The 19,977-nt window shown below is 39.8% G+C and overlaps 1 protein-coding gene across 1 annotated transcript in view; it reads right to left on the bottom strand.

Annotated features, from left to right (window-relative positions):
• Window positions 1-17,814: 17,814 nt before the first annotated feature.
• The window catches only part of cfap221 (cilia and flagella associated protein 221), a 34,353-nt gene continuing 32,190 nt past the window's right edge, over window positions 17,815-19,977 (bottom strand). The window contains exons 23-25 of the mRNA XM_025903241.1: window positions 19,745-19,840; window positions 19,524-19,631; window positions 17,815-18,352 (exon numbers count right to left, since the gene is read on the bottom strand). Of these exons, the coding sequence (XP_025759026.1) occupies window positions 18,175-18,352; window positions 19,524-19,631; window positions 19,745-19,840 (382 nt within the window). The 3' untranslated portion in view covers window positions 17,815-18,174. The remainder of the gene's footprint in view (window positions 18,353-19,523; window positions 19,632-19,744; window positions 19,841-19,977) is intronic.

The following is a 19,977-nucleotide window of genomic DNA, read 5'->3' as shown; positions in this document are numbered from 1 at the left end:
TAATAAAAAAAAGATTTAGGAAATGTGAGTTTAGGATAATTATTTAAAAAAATATTCTGGAGGTCATGCTGATTATTTGACACCAGAGAGCATGAGTCTCTAATGACTTCCCAACCAGTTTCTGCCTGATTAAAATCAAAACCCTGAAGCTGTTCTCTCGCAGGTAGAATGTAGTTACAAAAAAGCCCCGAGGTTCTCTGAACGCACTGTGATCTCTGATTACGGCAGGATGCCTGGTGCATAGCAGGATCCAGATATTTGGCAGTGGTTAAAATAAATACTCAAAAAATGGAAAAGAGAGGAATGGAGCCAAACAGAAAAAAAATCCCTGAAATAATCATTTTAACAGCAGGCGCGCAACCAAGATGCCTGAGCTGACAAAGGTTTATCTTTCACACAATTTTAAGGTTCACTGGTCGCAGTGACAATCCTCACTGCAGGAGACTGACCTCGTGTATTCGCGATGATCATCAGCGGATGGTACATGACATTAATAGCTGCCTGTTTTCAACAGGTTGGTGGAACATATTGCCATTACAATATCTTAATGAATGTATGCTACGCTGTGTAATCTTCATTGACATTCTGTGCATTTCTCACATTGTATATGTGTGCTTTAGTGCACCACATATGTCATATTAGCAGTGGGAGATTAATTTAACCACAACACAGAGAAAACAGAGGAAATGAAATGCTAATTTTGTCGGCGTCCCTGGGTCGTGGACTCGGGGCTTTGTGTTCTTCTAGAGTTTTTTGTGATTCATGTTAGTTTAAAGGATCTCTTGTGTTTTTCTGGCTCCTTACTTATATTAATGCGATGAGTAGATTTCCTGGAGCATTTATCATTTCCTTTTGTAGTTTGTTTTTTGGTCTTTTGGGTTTTGCATTATTGAATTATCATCATTTGTGGTCCATGTCTGTTTCCTAGTCATCCAGGGCTCTGTGTCTGTGGTTTTCTGTCTCCCTATTAATTGTGTTAAGTCAGTCTTGTCTCCTCTGTCAGTCAAGTCTTTGTGTTTGTTTACTCTTTCCATGCATCCAGTGTGTGTCTTGAGTCTGGGTTTCTATCTTTGTGATTATGTTTCCTGTCTTACTTTGATAGTCTCTCGCCCCATTTTTTTCACCAGTTTTGCTTCCCTTGGTTCATTAGTTGGATTCTGTTCAGCTGTGTTCCCCAGCTGTCTCCACTTTGCTCACTTTGTGCAGCCCCCAAAAATCTATCTACAGCAGATGAACGACATATTTCTGTCCACACTCCATACCAGTGGTGGCGGTAATGCACCATGCAGTTGTTTGCCAACCGCCAATAATACGTAAAAGAAGAAGAAGAAGAAGAAGGAAGAAGATGAACAACATCGGATCTGTTATGACTTTAAGAATTAGGGGAAAAAAATAGCAAAGACCTGGCACAGGATCTGCAAGATGCATCTGGCCCTGAAGTTTAACTTCTACTGAGTCCTCATTAGAAGTGGACCCAGAGGAAGGATGGTGGTCAAGAAGCCATTTTCGACTATGTAAAATGTACTGAAAATGAGTGGCAGCAGGTCTTATGGACTGATGAATCCAAAATTGAAATTTTTTGTTTAAAGTCATGTGCACAAGGTCAGATCAGTACAACAGTCTCTACAGCTGTCTGTAAAACACACTGGAGGCTCTGTCATGGTTTAAGACTGTATTTCAGCCGGTTGTGTTGAGGAGCTTGAAAAGATTAATGAAATTCTGAACACAGAATAGTACCATCAGATTTTGATACACCAGGGAATGCCATCTGGAAAGTGTCTGGAAATAACATGATTTACAGCATGACAATCATCACAAACACACAGCTGAGCACTATCAGTCACGGCCTCCCTAAAGCCCAGACCTCAACATTATTGTTTGTGTGATCTCCAAGAAGCCTGGAGAACTATTTCTACTTAAAGGAATTACAAGAGATCTCATTCTGTGTTGAAGAATAAAATATTGGCTTTCAAGTTCATTAGAATTGTGCAAAAAATACTGTTTCCCTGTATGTTTGCACATTTCAAATAAATGGCTGCACCTATTTTGCATTCCCTTAGCAAAATACAATGAAAGGGAAGGCTTGATGCTTTCGCACAACACTTTATTTTCCTGTGCTTGTTTGCTAAAGCTCTGTAAACTTGGTCTTTTTTTTTTAACAGTGTCATAACTACATTGCTGTTGTTATCATGAATTATTTTTCTCTTGTGAAAATTCATCACTGAAAAAGAAGTTCTGGTGGAATTCCCAGATTAGCACTTGGGAATAAATCAGTAGCCTTACAAAGATTCCCAAACATCACTGTGTATGTATGTACAGTACTTGTGCTTCATTACACACGGAGTGGAGCAGGCAGCAGTTACTGCAGTGGAGACCTGATGTGTATTTTGTTGTTTTGATTGTTTTTGTTGTATAATTAATGATTCTGGAAAGTAAAAATCACAATGATTTACTGGTCATTAAAATGTGTTCAGAATTTACAAACTGATAATGATTCAGCTCATTAATCATGACTCACTGCTCTCCCCTGCATAAGCTGCCTTTATAGGTTAAAATTTTGGCTTTGTTATTGGTATCAGCAGTAGTGGCACTTACTTCGATACCAAAATATGCAGTATCGCGACTCACTTTTAGAAACAGAGAACAACTTTTAGGCAAAAAAAGAATGAACAAAAAATGAGAACAGCTCAGTCAAATAGCCTCAAACAACAGATGGGCTGACACGCAGATTTCATGACTTATTAGTGGGATGAAATGTCTCTCTTTATTTTTCTTTGGTTGAAAATTTGATGAGAGTCATCTGCTTATGTTGAGAAACGTAATCAATCTTGTCAACATGTACTCTCTCAGCAGCTGTTAGGAGCAGCCACATCTGGCAGCAACAGCATACATTTGCACTGTTATACCACAGCTACATACAGCGGTTCTACATATGTAAGTACTTGGAAGCAGCATTGTTCTCTGCCCAGTAGTGCAACAAGAGAACGGGACAAAATAGCAAACAACAGGACGACACAGATGACTAACTGCATCCTGAAAAGAGAGACTAAAATGCAGGCAGTCGCATGCAAATGCTGTTCAAATGTCTGAAACACAAACCGAGGTGAAATACGGAGGTGAGTGAATGTTACACTTAGTTAATTAAAAGGATTCCGTGTGGTATCCCCCAGGCAGTGGTATTTAAGTCCAAAGTAGTTATGAGTTGTGACCTACCAGGACAAACAGACCGAGACAGATGCTTCATGTTCTCTAATTGGAGGGCTATCACAAAGTAAGTACAATCACGATTTTTTTCTCAAAGCTCAGAATCAGCTTCATTTGCTTCACAAGCTTGAAAAGAGCCAAGCTTAAACGACCGACTCCTCTGTTTTCTCTCATCTTCTTGTTTTGACCAGGTCTCCCTGAAAGCAAGCCCAGACTCAACAGAATGCCCTCACCAAAGAGAAGAAAAAGGTTTCTCAAAAAAAAGAAAAGTGAAGTTCTCCCAGCAAGTGTTGTACTGCTGCAAACAAACACTCGCTGGGGATTGCACTGGCTGCAATGGGCTTTTCTAGCTCAGTAATTGGATAGATAGCTCGGAGCCCGTAAAGCTTTCTTCACTGTGTTTGTGCTGTGGTTACTAAGCTAATTAGCGGTAAACAAGCAGCTGGTAACCACCTTTCTGATTCTCTCATGTTGGTCTGTGTCTTACATAAACAACAGCTTCCATTACAGCGCTCATGCATTGGTAACTGCTGCTGAAAGTGGCGCTCCTCCCGAGGCTCTTCAGCGGGGCAATCTGAGTACTTAAGTGACGCGATTCTCTTGTGCATCATTCTGAGCACGTTTGAGTATACGAGTTATATGGTGGAACAGAGTACACAGTCAACTTCAGTTACTGGGGTTTGCCTTTAATTCTAAGAGCTTCAGCGATGTTAGGACCACTTAGGGTTTCTAATTATCTTACACCACAATGGCACTGAAAGCAGAGCTTTCATGCCCAGTGTGATGAGAGAGCGGTGTTCCTCTTTTTTCCCAGCCTCCAGGTCTATTGAAAGGATTAAACCATCCAGTGGTGCAGGGTTTGTCCCGAGAATGGCAGGTTCAGGTCTCCTGAAGCCAATTAAAAATAGTTATCAAGGATGTTACAGAAACATGACAGTGATATTGTTCCTTTGAGGAATGCTCTGGAACTAATTAGTCCCCATGCCTTCAGAAAAGCAGTCTTAAACTGTGATTATTTCTATTATTATTAATAATATTGTTTTTGTTTAACTTCTTGTAACATTTAATAATAACTGTCACTAATAAACTTTAATTTAATGTTACTGTTAACTGAATTAATATTCTTTACATTCTATTAACCATTAATTGTGTGATACCTGGCACTTGAATGATATCGTATTGTCTCATAGCTGATATGAGACTAAAACAGTTACATCAGTTCAATTCAGTTTTAGTTATATAGCGCCAAATCACACCAACAGTCAGCTCAAGGTACTTTATATTGTAAGGTAACGAGATCCTACAATAATACAGAGAAAGTTCCAACACTCACATGACCGCCTATGAGCAAGAACTTGGTGACAGTGGGAAGGAAGAACTCCCTTTTAACAGGAAGAAACCTCTGTGAGAACCAGGCTCCTCTACTGCAATGGGGGTAATGGAGACAAGACAAAACCACATGCTGTAGTCATTATTAATAACTGATACAGAGTAAAAAGAGGTGAGTGAAGAAGAACCGCTGCATCATGGGAAACCCCAAGCAGCCTAGGTCTATTGCAGCGTAACCAAAGGAGGGTTCAGGGTCACCTTATCAGCTCTAATTATATGCTTTATCAAAAAGGAAGCAGGTAACATTTTATATACTAAATAATATGTTTTTGTAAGAAGTACCAAATGCTGTCTTTTTGTAATAAAGACTTCACGGCAGTTCAGCGAGGCCATTCTTATTCCCAGAAATCAGCTACTGCTGTTTAGTCAAAGCCAGCAGTATGCTCCCACAGTGATCCGTCATTAAAATGCCTGTGGAGAAGACACACTCCCACAGCCGTGCCTCCAGTCCAGGCTCTGTTGCAGAGCCAGGTTACAAAAATCAGGAGCTGAAATGAAGAGCACCACTCCACGGCAGCAGTGATGTCATTGTTGGCACACATCAACACTGGCAAGGACTCTGATGATGATGAGCATAAGCTGTCTGTCAGAGCTGGTCCTGTGATGCATATCTTACAGCAGTAACATCTCACTCTGAATTTGTTGTATTTTAACCCAATCTGTCATCTTTTCCTAAAGCTAAAACTAAACAGTAAGTGATACAGGGCATAAATCATGGTGTTTATGGACTGGTGTTGTACACCATCCAACGTTAACCATGTGTGTGATTCAGGGTTGCTGAGAGGGGCTGGAGCCTGTCCCAGCTATCACAAGGTGAAGATGCCAACATGTGTTTTAACACACTGTCAGAAATATGAGGCTGAGAGATGGCCATTGATCCAAAACCTCAGTAAAATAGAATTTAAACTGGTTTCCATTGATATACTGGAAAGAACCCAAGAAGTGACAGATATCTGGATATATTCCATTTTCTAACAGAGACTAAATGATCAAATATTAGTTGTTTTGGGTTTTGTTTTTATTTTTCCTATTAGGGGATGTAATTTATAGTGTAGTGGTTTACATGTTTGACTAATAAGTAAAAGATTCCAGGTTTGAGCTTGAAAGGAGACATAGCCCAAGAGGGTTGTACCGGAAGACCATCTGGTGTAAACACCAGCCAAATCGACTATGTAGTGACCCCACTGTGAACAAAAGCCTTTCCACACCGGACGCATAAAACTCGTGCAAATACCAATCATGGAATCAGTGGCACTTATTTTTTCATACCAAGATCAGGTTTTGCTGTTTTTCAGACCCCAAAGAGCTAAGCTTGCTGTGCCAGAGAGGTAAGAAGCGAAAAACAGCTGGGTGGACTCATATCTGACCTGGATGAGATGCACTTACAGACTCTGCTCATCCAAGGGGAAATCCTCAGACTCTAACACCTAGGCATGTCCTGCCACATCCATTACTGTGGTGCCATCTACACGCACCCTGGAAACGTTCAGTGTTGCATAAATCTGTGGAAACAGGGACTGAACCTGTGACAGAGCGACCTGGACCCCATTAGCCCCATGATGAGTTAAACTGATAACCAACTGCTTTAATCCCCGATTCCTCCATTAAGGTTTACAAGTGTTTCCACCCCGTGCTCTCAAATGATTCAAAGTCAACCAACATTTCAGTTCATTTCATTTCACTCTTATGTAATCTTTTCTATTTTTTTGCCTTATTGACTTTGTCTGATTTTTTGCACAATTAAATTTTTTCCCATGTGAATTTACATGTTTGTTTTATTTCTTTTGATACATTGTATCAGAATTTCTTAGAACAGCTCCAAGTTTTCATGATCAACACATTATAATATACGGGGATAATGAATCCTGATCCTCATACTGGTCAGCTAGATTTTTTTAAAGAAAAGAAAATACCCTGCAGGCTTTCATACTGACATCTTAGACAAGCTGCACAGCAGATCCCGTTTTCCTTTGACTGGCTGTGTACTGAAGTCTGAACAGAGAAGTTTCTGCTGACATCACGGTGCTTTGAAAGCTCTGCAAAGTGTCCACTTGCAAACTGGAGATAACCGAGACATTTTAAGTCAACTTTAACCATCTGGTAAAAAGCACTTTGTAAACTTTGCTTTCAAAAGTACTGCATAAACACAGTTTCTTACTGAAGTAGTTTATGCTAGAACTGTGGTATTCTCAGTTTTGAATGGCTGTATTTGCCAAGTGAAAGCAGTTAACGGTCTCAGGGGCATAACAGCCAGCTATATTTACAAAAACCGGCAATTTTGCAGGAGTGCAGATACATACTGTATGATGCACAGAGAACAAACAAGGCGCTGCTCCACAGCCCACAAGCAACGGGGATTTGGGTCTTGACCTCGACATGTTGTACAGCTCCAGCTCGAAGAGTACATTCAGCTAAAAATGGCTTGAAATTATGTCTTTGTTAAATGATTTTTGATAAAGATTCACAACGGGGATCAAGGATGAGAGGCAGACTGTTAAATGCTCAGAAATATTAAATGAACTGAGTAAAATTAACCACAAATTCCACTTCCTTGAATACTGCTGGACTTGAAGTGACCTCTGTTCGTTCTTGACATTTTTTCTTTTCCAGCGCAAGGTGAGGTCTGCACGTTCCTCCTCAAAAACTGGTTGTTTTCCTGCTTGTTTTTCCCCCAACATCAAAAAGAAACATTTATGTTTCCCTTCGCCGAAATGTCAGGGGGATTTATGAGGTCCCCGTTTTGTGTTGGTGGCCTATTTAATGCTACAGTGCACAACCCTCAGTATGTGAAATGAAAGCGTGTCTCTTTATGTAGCCAGTCATATTAAGTGCCTGTCAAACTGACACATATACCAAGTTTTTAAATGCACTCCCAGATATGGGTAAGATGTTAATTTCATACACTGAAATAGACCCACTAAAGAAGAAGAATAGATAAAGTGATATAGATGTTTCAAGAAGTGGGGATGGGTCTCACCTGTGTGACAGAAGTAGTTCTGGGGACTGCAGCCCCACACAGTGGACATGACTGTCTGCAATTACACCTTCATCATGTTAGTATTTTCAAGCACAACTGTGAAGTTTTACAGTAAGAGGTAAGATCGTCCCCTAAATATAGTAACTGGTTGTGCCACCCTTGGCAGCAACAACTTAAATCAAGCAACTGTGATGAGTCTTTGCAGAATTGTTTTAATCCAGCAACACTGGAAGGCTTTCAAGCATGAACAGCCCATTTAAGGTCATGGCAAAGCATCTCCATCTGATTTAATTCTGGACTTTGACAAGGCCAGTCACGACCCTTCTCTTTGTTTCATTTTTCCATCATTCAGGGGAGGACTTGCTGCTGTCTTTTGGCTCATTGTCCTGCTGTACAACCCAAGTGCTCTCGAGCAGAAAAACTGATGCTCAGACATTCTCCTTTAGGATTTTCTGGTAGAAGCAGAATTCATGGTTACATCAGTTATTGGAAGTCATCCATGACCTGAAGTGGCAAAGTAGCCCAGACCATCACACTACCACCACTGTGGTTGACTGTTGGTATAAAGTTCTTTTTACTACATGCTGCCTAATTTTACACCAGACTCAAACCTTCCAAAAAGTTCAGATTTTGTCTCATCAGTCTATTATGGAAGCTTGTCTTCCGCCAATAAAAAATAAATAAATAAATAAAAAAGTTTTAAAAACTTACTTTTCTCAAAATTTCAAGTTATTAACTTGAAATTTCAACTTATTAACTTGAAATTTTTTTAAAGAGTAACTTGAAATTTCGAGATAGCGCTGCCAATCAGTAATCTACGTGAATGACATCATTTTCTTGTTACCCGGAAGGATATGGCGCAGAGGAACGTGCACTCAAAACCGGATCGCAACAAATTGGCACTTTCGAGAGTACGTTTGCTGATAGTAATGCCATGTGATTCAGCTAATAACAGAAAGATTCCATCATTTGTGAAGCCACGGTGAAAATACTCAGCAATTTGTGCATTCATGACCGGCTGTAATACTGGTAGCTTAGCTGAAGCATTTGTAGCTGAGGGTTTCAGCTTCTGGGTAACAGGGAAATGATGTAATTCACGCGGATTGGCAGCGCTAACTCGAAATTTTAAGAAAAGTAACACCAAATTTCATGTTAATAAGTCGAAATTTCGAGTTATGGATACTTTTTTTTTTTTTTTGTGGCAGAAACGGGCTTCCATAGTCTATAGACAGTAATTTTCCATAAAGTCTTCTTGATCACCAAGAAGTTGGCAAACATGAGGTGAGACTTTGTTTCTTTTTGGCCAGCAATGGTTTTAATATTGGAACTCTGCCATGGATTACATTTTTACCCAGAGTCTTTTTTATTGTTGAATAATGAACTGACTGTAGCTCAGGTGGTTGGAGATTTGATCCCTGGCTGCTCCAGCCTCCATGCCAAATATCCTTGGGCAACATACTAGCACCAAAATGCTTTCAAGATGCATCCATAGGTGTGTCAAGGTATGTGAATGTTAGATAGAAAGCATCTAGAAAAAAGTGAATGAATGGGTGAATGAGGCAAGTTGTATAAAATGCTTTGAGTGCATATGTAGATATGTTATAAGAACCAGGCTTATACAAGTGAGGTCTGCAGTTCTTTAGATGTTATTCTGGGTTCTCATGTGACCTCCTGGATGAGTCATTGATGCACTCTTGGAGTAATTTCGGTAGGCCTGCCACAAACGGTTGTCTCCATTTGTGAATAATGGCTCTCACTGCAGTTCACTGGAGTCTTTAGAAATGGCTTTGTTGATCTTTTGAGGCTGATAAATGTCAGTGACTTTGTTTCTCAGCTCTTTCTTTAGATCTTGGCATGATGTGTTGAGACGGGTGTATTTAAGCGACTTCTTGATTCAGCAGGCCTGGAAGTAATCAAGCCTCGGTGTGAAATTTAACTCAGCTTTCCAAAAATTGTGGTTAATCACAGCAACTTCATAATTTCACAAGGAGAGACTTTTTCACACAAAACCAGGTAACCTTGGAAAGCTCTTTTCCCTTAAATTATTAAATGATCATTTCATTAATGAAATGATCATTTAAAGCATTTTGTATTTACTCAGGCAATCTGTGTCCAGTATTAACCATTGTTTGACTATCTGACACATGTAAGCATGACAAATATGCTCTGAATGCTTACAGAGCCCTGAACCAAGACTGAGAGGAGACACTGAATCAGAAGCTGCTGTACCCTGATTACACCAAAGCTACTTTCAGCTGCTTCCCTATTCACAAGATTGTGCTGGATGCCCCTCGTGACACGCGGCAAGCCCATGGGAAATAAGGGAACAGTTGAAAGTACCCCCTGTAAAACTACAGCAGCGTCATTTTTCCTACATGTGGACGAGGCACGAGTAGTTGTGAGAGCATAAGTACACTGACAAAAAAACAAAAACTGACACGAGCTTGTTACAAAATCATATACCCAGATTACGTTTAGCCTTTTTTCTGAGAATCCGGAGAGATAATCCCTGTGTGATATCTGCTTTTTGCTCTTCATATTTGGACACTTACTATTTGATCATATCTTCCTTCAAATGCCCTCTTCTTGCAAAGCCTAAAGAACTCCGCCTCAAAATTGGAATTTTAGGTTCTGAGAATGAACTCCATCCGTCAGCTTTCTAAATAATGCTTTTATTAAAGCTGCACTGGTCGACCCACCCAAGCTTGCTTGATTTGATTGAGTCCGTTTTTTTTAGGGACTTGAATTAAACATTGGATGGACATCTAGAAGTATAACCAGAGGATCTATTCCATCTCTCTCTCTGGGATACGAGCAGCATTTTAATGTGCAAGCAGAGGAAAATATTCCCCTATCAGAGGTGAAGATTTGCTAATGTGACAAATCCATTGTGGATATGGAACTTACCGGCACTGACTAGTTTGAGCTCAAATTCAGCCAGCTAAAGATCTGGGCCCATATTCACAAAGCTTCACAATACTAAGTCCTGATCCTAGTGACGAAACTCTAAAAAATTCCTTAGAATTATGATATTTTCTAAGAATCTCCCATTAGAGATACGACTGATAAAGCATCTTAGAGTTTCTAAGGTAAAGAAATGTTAGGAGTGGGGAAGAGGTCTTTTAAGAGGCTTAAGATTTTCCTTAGCAGAGGAGAAAATGGCCGTGTACTGCTGCAACAGTGCACCAAAAACATGCTCTGTCATTTTTATTTCTCAGAGCGTGGACAAAAAGTGTAATATTATATCTTTAAAAAGATCCAGCCGTCACTAATGTGATGATGGAGAAACTGAAGGACTGTACTGATATATTGATATTAAAGGTGACTCACAGTGTCTATTCATGTAAGAAAACATTCCACCTTAAAAGTATAGTATTGTGTAGAAGTCTTGAGCCTCCCTCAATTCTTTATATTTTAAAGAAAACTGGATAAATGTTTGTAGCGATGCATTGAAATGTGAAAACATACATTGAAATACAGTATCAGCATCTTCTTCTTTGGTCCTCTCCCTTCAGGGGTCGCCACAGAGGATCAGAGGTCCAGGATATTTGCTCTTCCTCTTCTGCACATGTCCAAATCATCTCAACCTGATATGCTCATTTTCAATCCTCTTCATTCTGGTCACTCCCATCGAAAATGTTTGCATCCTCAGCTCTGTCACCTCCAGCTTGGTCTCCTGTCTTTTTGTCAGTAGCATCCTCTTCAAACCATACATCATAGCAGATCTCACTTTTGTCTTGTAAACCTTTTCTTTCACTCTTGGTGCTATGTTTCTATCACAAATCACCCCGATACTCGTCTCCACCCTGTCTGTAGTCTCTTTTTCACCTCTCTTGTGCGCTGTCTGTTGCTTTGGATAGTTGACCAAAGGCGTTTAAGCTCGTCTATCTTCACCACCTCTACTCTTTGCATCTTCATCTTTCCATCTGTTGTACTTTGTCTTGTATCTACTAACTTTCATTCTTCTTCTCTTTAGAGCATAACTCCATCTCTCTAGGCTCTGATCCGTACTCTCTCCGCAGATCACAATGTCATCTGCAAACATCATAATAGGAAAGAACTCTGATATATCCACAGCATGTCTTTTGTCCTATCTTCTTTCTCTCATCCCAACCAGTTGCAGCAGATGGCCCCGCCCCTCCCTGAGCCTGGTTCTGCCGGAGGTTTCTTCCTGTTAAAAAGGAGTTTTTCCTTCCCACTGTCGCCAAAGTGCTTGCTCATAGGCGGCCATATGATTGTTGGGTTTTTCTCTCTAAGTATTATTGTAGGATCTACCTTAGAATATAAAGCGCCTTGAGGTGACTGTTGTTGTGATTTGGCGTGGTATAAATAAAATTGAATTGAATGTCACCATGGGATAGGGTGATATAGGGTGTTTGTAATTTTAGAGATATTGTGCAAATACAAGAAAGCAGTCCTACATGTTTGTTTAATATACACATAATAGCATATTTCCTGGTTATAAATGATTCCAAGATTCCTCACAGTGTTACTCTAGGTCAAGGTAATGCCATCCAGAGTATATGGTTAGATACCATGTTTCTAAGATTTCTAGGGCCAAGTATAGTAATCAGGGTGTGGTCGGGCGTGGTCTGCAGTGCCATGCAGGGAAGGTGGACGCATCTGCACAGCATCCTCAATCACGCCCGCCATGTTAAAAGACAGGGAATCATTTACAATACTTCTCAACTGTCCCCAAACCCAGATTCCCCGTGTTTTAACATGGCAGGCGTGATTGAGGATGCTGTGCAGGTGCACCCGCCTTCCCTGCACGGCACCGCAGACCACGCCCCACCACACACGGTTTTATCTGAATGTAGAAGCAGGAAATTAGAGATCATTTAACTAATTGGTGTGTGCCATAGATAGAGCTGGGCCTCAACTGCAGTGAAGATTTATGCTATGCCTAAGGGAAGCATGTATAATGTAAATAGAACTGGTTTTGCCTGGAAAGGGTTACCAGACAATCGCAGCCCTGATTGTTCCCTAGAGACCAGGCATCTTCAGGGACGTCCATGCAGGCAGCAGTTTGCTTGTCTGCATCTAACTGGCAGCCACTTCAATTATGCAACTGAAAGTTGAAAAAACTTTGAAACTCTACTCTACATCATCATTTCCTGTATGGATGCTTAAGAATCCACCCTGTCTCCTTTCTGGTTGCAGTAACTTTAAAAGTTATGTGTGGCTTCTTTGAAAAGTGAGAAGTAATTGTTTAACAAACTGCAAAGACTGATGGCAGTGGAAACAGTGCAACCACACCACTCAGAGATGACTCAGAGAATCCAGCAGCAATTTTGCATTGCTTGAGGCTGTGTCAGGGGTTGCAGACCAGTGACATTTCAAAACACAATGTATTAACACTGCCAACACAAGTGAGTCAGTGATAAAGGTTATTTAGAGAAAATTCTCTCTTGTTAAGGTAGAGAATGTGCATTAATCAAAACTGAGCCACTGCAGAAGAAAAAAGTAATTTATTTTGCAGTGGAAGTTCTGATATTGTTGAGTAAGACAAAAAGGCTCATAAAGCTTCCGTACAATCGACAAAAAGTACATAAATGACATTTAAAGGAAAGGTAATTATGCCTGCTGATGAGACAGCAGAACATCATTCACATTTTTGTCATTTCTTCAATACATAGTAATTTGAGATTAAGTGCGTCAAACGTGGAAAACACTGCTGCTCCGTATAGCTCACTTAAGAGATGATTCAAAATTTTCGCAAGAATATGAATAAAAGCTGCTCGCTATAGAGAGATGACAAGTCTGGCATTTAAAAAAAATAAATAAATAAAATGCTTTTCGCACCACAATGATAAGTGTGCAAGCGAGGAAGACTCCAAATTGGCGTTTTTATAAATCACACAGCACTCTGGCTCAAAGTTACGATCCTGAGATTCTTGCTTTTTATGTTCCCAGGGATGAGAAAACTCACACCAGGTTTGGAGACTGGAAAATGAGAGCAGCAATTTAAAGTGAGCAACCAATCGATACAATGAAAGAACCCAGTCTGTAGCACTTTTTTCTTTTTCAGATCGCATAGAACCAATTTTAACAAAAGTCAAAGTAGTTCAATCACAGTTTAAGGTTCCACTTTGGCTTTCCTTGATCTTCCATTTCTCTACACATCTACCCAGAAATAACAGCAAATAATTCCTTAACCCATCAATTTTCAAGGAGTCATCCAAATCTGGCTCCATTTTCTAGTCAAAATTGTGTTTAAGAGAAGTCATAAAGCTGGCTTTTTGGGAAAATAGATAGCCCTAAATATTGGCTATAAAACATACAATATTCACAATAAGCGATGGCTTCGATCTGTGGTTGGATATTCATTTGGAATAAACTGCATTCTTTCAGCTTTTTATCCATTTTGTTTCAAAAATCAAACTTTATCTTTGTTACTACAGAACTTTGACAGAATTCAGCATCTCTTTTGCTACATGTATGTCTATTGTTTGTTTTTGGTATTCAAATATGAAATCACTGAACCAAAATATGAACCATTTGGTAACCATGGTTTTTAAAAAATGTCTTTTTTAAAAACAGCATCAAACAGCATTCAGCCAGTAGAAAGAATGAATTGTCATTTGGGGAAAAAAATGTGCAAATATGATAAAATGTCAGGCTCTCTGTGTACCACTAAAGGTAAATGGTTTTGATCTAGTTTTGATCTGATGTAAAAGCAGCAGTAACTGTATGACCACAAATTACCTGTTGTTAGTTTTTCCATTGGAAGCCCGCTTCAGAGGGCAACTCAGAGACATGCTGTGTTTTGCCAGCTTGGCTGTTCCTCCCACTTAAATGCACTCAATTTTGACAGAGGTAGAAGTACAACATCCCTTCATTTAGACAGACCTTTCAGTGACTTCACTCAGAAAATTGTTCAGGGCATCTTGCCACTGCCACTGCCATTAAAACTCTCTGTCATCAAGGACAAGACATGGAGTGATATTAGCAGGACCCTGAGTTTATTTTCAGAAATAGTCGGTGAAGATGTCGGGGCAGTTCTTCTGAACAAAGTTGTTTATGCCAGACAAACAGCTGACATAGCATTAGCAAAAAAAAATTTCTAATTTGTTATCTCTGGCTCACAGTCTGTCAGACAAAGTGACCTGACCATCCGCCACATTTTTAGCACTGCCTTCTGCCTCCTGTTCTCTCTAGTTGAAGACACAGACATGAATGAAGTCATTTCCATTCAAAGTCAGAAACAATTATAAAATAAGCTTTAGTCTGCATTCAAACAGACTTCAGTTAGGGCTTTATATACAGCACTGTGCAAAAGTCTTGAGTCACCCCTCATTCCTTTCTATTGTACTTCCAAAGAGACAGACTTCCTTGTAATTTATTTTTAAAGTGGTCTTGAGCAGTAGTTCTTCAGGCTTTTCATTGGCTTCTTTTTTACTCATTTTCAGTCCTGTTGTTTGTACCTGACGATTTTCAAAAGTTTTTTTGTTTATTAAGCCACTTTCCTGTCTACATATAATGCACAACTTAGCAAAGAAGCAGTTCTATGTGATATTTTCGACACTTGCTAGCCAAACACAAAATTGGTTCCCCTTTCTTTTTAATCTGAAAAAAGTCCAAAGATAACTCAGTTTGACAGGCATAAAAAAGTAATCTCAAAGAAGTATTGGCCAAAAACTTGCCATATCTCAGCATGGTGTTTTTAGATTTTGAGGATATTGGACAAATGGTGGACCTGACATAGGACACGAGAGATGCACTACTCACTGAAGTCTCCTCAGAAGTAGTCTCAGCCGACGGGTGGCTGTCAAGAATCCAATCTTAAGGGAGAGATTTAACTAAATATAAGAAAAAATGCCAAATGTTTGGTTCAGGTCATCATTAGTATGTATGAGTGTTCATGTAAGCAGTACAACAGTGAGTGCTGCAAAAACACAGTGGAGGCTCTGTCGTGATTTGGGGCTGCGTTTCAGCCAATGATGTTCTTGGCAAAATTGATGGAATTATGATTGCAACAAAGGACCCAGCATACAATACCATCTGGAAAGTGCTTGATAGCAATGATGTCATTTTTCAGCATGATAATTTTGCCAAATACGTTGCCAGTGCAGTAAAAGCATAGCTGGATAGAAAAACACACAATGGAAGACTATGAGTCATGGACTGGCCTCCCCAGACCCCAACGTCAACACTGTTGAAGCAGTGTGTGATCATCATGACAGAGAACAGAACAAAAAGCAGAAACATCCAAAGAAAAGCTTTGAATGCCCTTCAGCTACTTAAAGAAATTCCAAGAAAGCTTGCCTACCTGAGTTTAGGCTGTGTTAGAATAAATAATAACAAAGAGAATAAAGGTGGTCATACCAAATACAGACTTTCATGCTCGTGTACAAACTATTTTTGCATGTGTGGAGATTTGACCAGGTTGGACTAGATTAGAAATGATATATTAGAGGGACAGTTCATGTTGGGTGGTTAAAACAAAGTTAGGGAGGCAAGGCTGAGATGGCTTGGGCATGTGGGATAGTGAATACACTGGACAAAGGATGCTGAATATGGAGCTTCCAGGCAGGAGGAAAAGAGGAGGCTCTTGGTGGAGGTTCATGGATGTAGTAAAGGAGGAAGATGGAGGCGCATGACCTGCTGTGAGAGCAGCTGAAAGAAGAAGACTGTACTTCTGTGAGTTTGCACACATTTCAATAAACTGCTGCACCCATGTCGTCTTTTCCAAGAAAAATACAAAGAAATGAGGTGTGACTCGAGATTCTTTTGCACAGTACAGTATGAGGTAAAATAAATATTGCACAGCTCAGGTCCTCGAAGCCATTCCAAGCAACAGTGTTCAGCTTTTCACAGAAGCTGCTGGGGTTGCCCTGTCAAAGAATTTGAGGGAGAATGTTGTATCTCTGAGGAGCCACTACTCTGAGGCAAAAACCCAGCACAATTTCTCACCTAAGTGTTGGCAAATTACTCAGTGAAACATGTCAGGTGAAAAGCCTCCACAAGAAGAAGGGCAGCTGCAAGTATGCACAAATGAAGGGGAATGTTCTAGAAACCAGAGAACAAGGCTGTTGCTGCAGGTTTGCTCATTTGTCCTAGGAGTTGTAAACTGTGATCGATGGAGTTACAGAGAGAGGGAGATTCTACCCCCGAAAGGACCTCTTGCTTTGATTCTGTCCTCTTTGGGAGATTGTAGGGGATGATCGGGTCATCGTGACCAACGTGTCAGTGGGGTGAAGCTGTTTTCTTGCCACAGAGTACTGCACAAATTGAGCTTGCTGAAGCTAAAGTGTTCCCGTTTCCACTGTTGAGTCTTTGAGTGTTTTGTCCCATTTTTCAATTGGAATGGCGACACGAATAAAAGCACCTGTATTCACGGGGTGAAAGCTTTAGTGTAGCGTGAGCCATAAAAGGCGCCGTGGTAGAAGTATTTTCTGTGGAATTGGTAGATGCAGACTGCTGGGTGAAAGATTGATACAAACTGTAATATGTTGGTGTACCGCAACTCCTTATTTCCTACTCGCAGACACACACATCATCATGCCTGTTACTATTATTATGCTGTCTATTACGTATTTCATTTGAGACAGCAATGACATGCATTTAATATGTGGCTATAGGCTTCTTTTGAGGCAGACTGCTCATATCTCAGTTTAAGCTATAGAGTGAAATAGGACTATAATAACACGACTGATAATAATATACTTAATCTCTGAGTAGAATTCTCCTTTTTAAGCTGAGGCGAAGTCAGGACCACGCTTCACTGTCACCTCAATGCATTCTGACAGTGAAGGATCATGGCTAAAGGCTTTAGTACACTGCATCCAACCCCATGTCAAAAAAATCTGACCCTTTTTTTTGCATGTCTGTAAACAAGTTCATATACTGCACTTTTACTGTATTTCTCTACAGCAGAGTCGTTACAAGCGAGCATACTCACTGAAGGACAAATAAATGTGGAGACCCCTTCTAATCATAACACTCATAGAGTTGGAGCTCCCTCTAGGGGTCGGAGAACACGTATGAACTGGACTCCAACCCAGTGAGCTCACAGCCAGTCAGCTGTTTTGGTAACTAATTACTGACCTGAGCATCTTTTCTTTAAGAGGCACAAAAATATAAATGTTGAACTGATGTTCCTAATAAATATAGAAAGAATATCTCTTCTTCAGGTGGTTACACATCAGACAAATAGCTGACTCTAATCAGTACAGGCTCAATCAAGATGCCATGTTACAGCAATGTCAGGAACATGGAAAATACACAGAGTCAGAGGTCAAACATCAAGCATTATACATTGCTGGATAGCATAATAAGATTTAATTGTAATAAACTTTTACAAAAGAATTAAAATATAAAATGCAGAATGATCATATTTCATTTAATGTAGGTAATGGTGTGTAAAATGCAGCCATGCTTATATATGAATCTGAGTAGGTGGAGGGATAACAAATTTTCAGGCTTTGTAAAAGCGCAGTAGGGGAGCTCACTGGTAATTTTGAGTGGGTAGAAAGGAGGCTTATGAGTGGGTGGGAAAGTAACCAGGTTTTATTTCAAAGACATGTCAGGGCCAACAAAGGAGAGTGTTGTATGAGTGAGTAGGATGGGTATAATGCTTATCTGTAGTCTTGCAGTGGTGTTTACTCATGTGAGTGTATAGGATGTGTGTGCACAGGCTTCGGCTTTTCACTGTCTTCTTCAGGTAAATGAGAAGTTCTGTCAGTGACTCCAAGTTCCTTCAGTCTAGTCATCACTCTTTTTCCCATCTGGTTAAACTCAGACCTGTAGGTCGCTTCAATCTGATGCTGCCTCTGCTGCCTGGGACAGAAAAATTTAACTTTAGAGATGGAAGAAGAGCAGCGAGTACAACACGTATCGTTCCTCGTGTCTCAATGACAATTTAGAAAAAATCTTCAAAACGATAACAAATGAAAAAAACTAAATTAAAGCTTAAAAAACAAAAACCTATCAGCTGCCTTTTCAAATGTGAGCAGTTATCAATTATATCACATCAATTTTGCACTGAGTAGATCTGTAAAAACATTAACAAAAGGAGAGATAGCACGAATAAATCCATTATAAGACTGAGGCAAATGGTACTGAGCAAATTGTTACATTTCTTTTACAACTGTTGAAACCCAAAAAAGAAAACCTATACGATTCCTAGCACATGCTAAGTTTCCAAAATATGATTTTTTTCAAAGTCCATCTACAGGTGTTAAAATGTTTAATATTGTAATGTTTAAACAACTCAAACACTACTGTTCATTTTAATTGTATGATAAAGAAAGCTGTTCACTAGTAGGTTGGCTTTTGTTTATATTTGCTATTTTCAGATCATCAAATATCAGTATCGCTACTGGGCTAATCCTATTTCTATATTAGTTGGGCCCTAGTCAGTAGTATCAACAGTATCATTATTACCTCATTAATCATCACTATTTAAAATATATATATCTATTATTTTATTTTATGTGTTTATGTTTTTCATAAAATCCTGAAAACCCAGACAAATATTTTTTGGCCTCTAAATAAAATTTTGAGAAATGGCGCTATCAGCGTAGACCAGTGATATAAGAACATATTTGCTACAGTATATTACATCTAATGTGATTATAAGCTGAATAGATTAAAGATCAGTTTCATTGCTATGACAACACTTTAAAAAAAAAAAGCGCTGTGTAGTATTTTCCAGCTCCCAGGAAGCTTTTGCTGGAACAAACTTTAGGTACACGAACTGATTCAATCCATTAACTTAATGGTTGGTATATCCTGACAACTTCCCCTCTTCAAACTAAACATGTGTTTTGTCTTTTCCAAAATATCTATGTGTGTGCAAAGGAGCATTCATCCCTTTTATTGCTTGTGAAGGGCTTCCTTCATGTAAACATCCATTCATCATGCCATAAACTATCTTTTGAATCTCTTCCAGACTGTATGTATGAGTAATCTTTTAGCTTTGCTGCATGCTCACGATCCCTACACTTACACGGTTGTCTTTCCTGCGTCGAGGTTGCTAATGGAGACGAGAACTTCTCCACACAAGAATTCTGCTCTGATCATCTCGGGTGTCAGTTGTACTCCTGAGCCTTCACACCTGCATGAGGTTATACACACACAGTGAAATCATCAAAGGAGCACTTTCCCATGAGACCCATAAAAAAAAGAAGCTTCCAGCACAAAGATCAATATAGTGCCTCGTCTACTTACAGTGTGTCCATTAGCGGGGCCACCTCATCATCAGGGAGGTTGGCGAGAGGAGAAGGTGCGGTGAGTGGAAGTATCTCTGTGTTGTAGTTGACAGATCTATACAGGAAACACACACATACGCTTAATCCCCTGAAGAGCCGGACCACCGTGCATCAGATGAATTGAGATAATTTTCAGATAGCTCCTCAGTCTCACTGAGATGAAAGGAGTGCTTAAGGTGGTTTCATATCTCA

Source organism: Oreochromis niloticus, linkage group LG23 (assembly GCF_001858045.2).
Source record: "Oreochromis niloticus isolate F11D_XX linkage group LG23, O_niloticus_UMD_NMBU, whole genome shotgun sequence".
Classification (NCBI taxonomy): domain Eukaryota; kingdom Metazoa; phylum Chordata; class Actinopteri; order Cichliformes; family Cichlidae; genus Oreochromis; species Oreochromis niloticus.
Note: the sequence above shows the minus strand (reverse complement) of the source record. Positions and strands in the feature narration are given on the sequence as shown.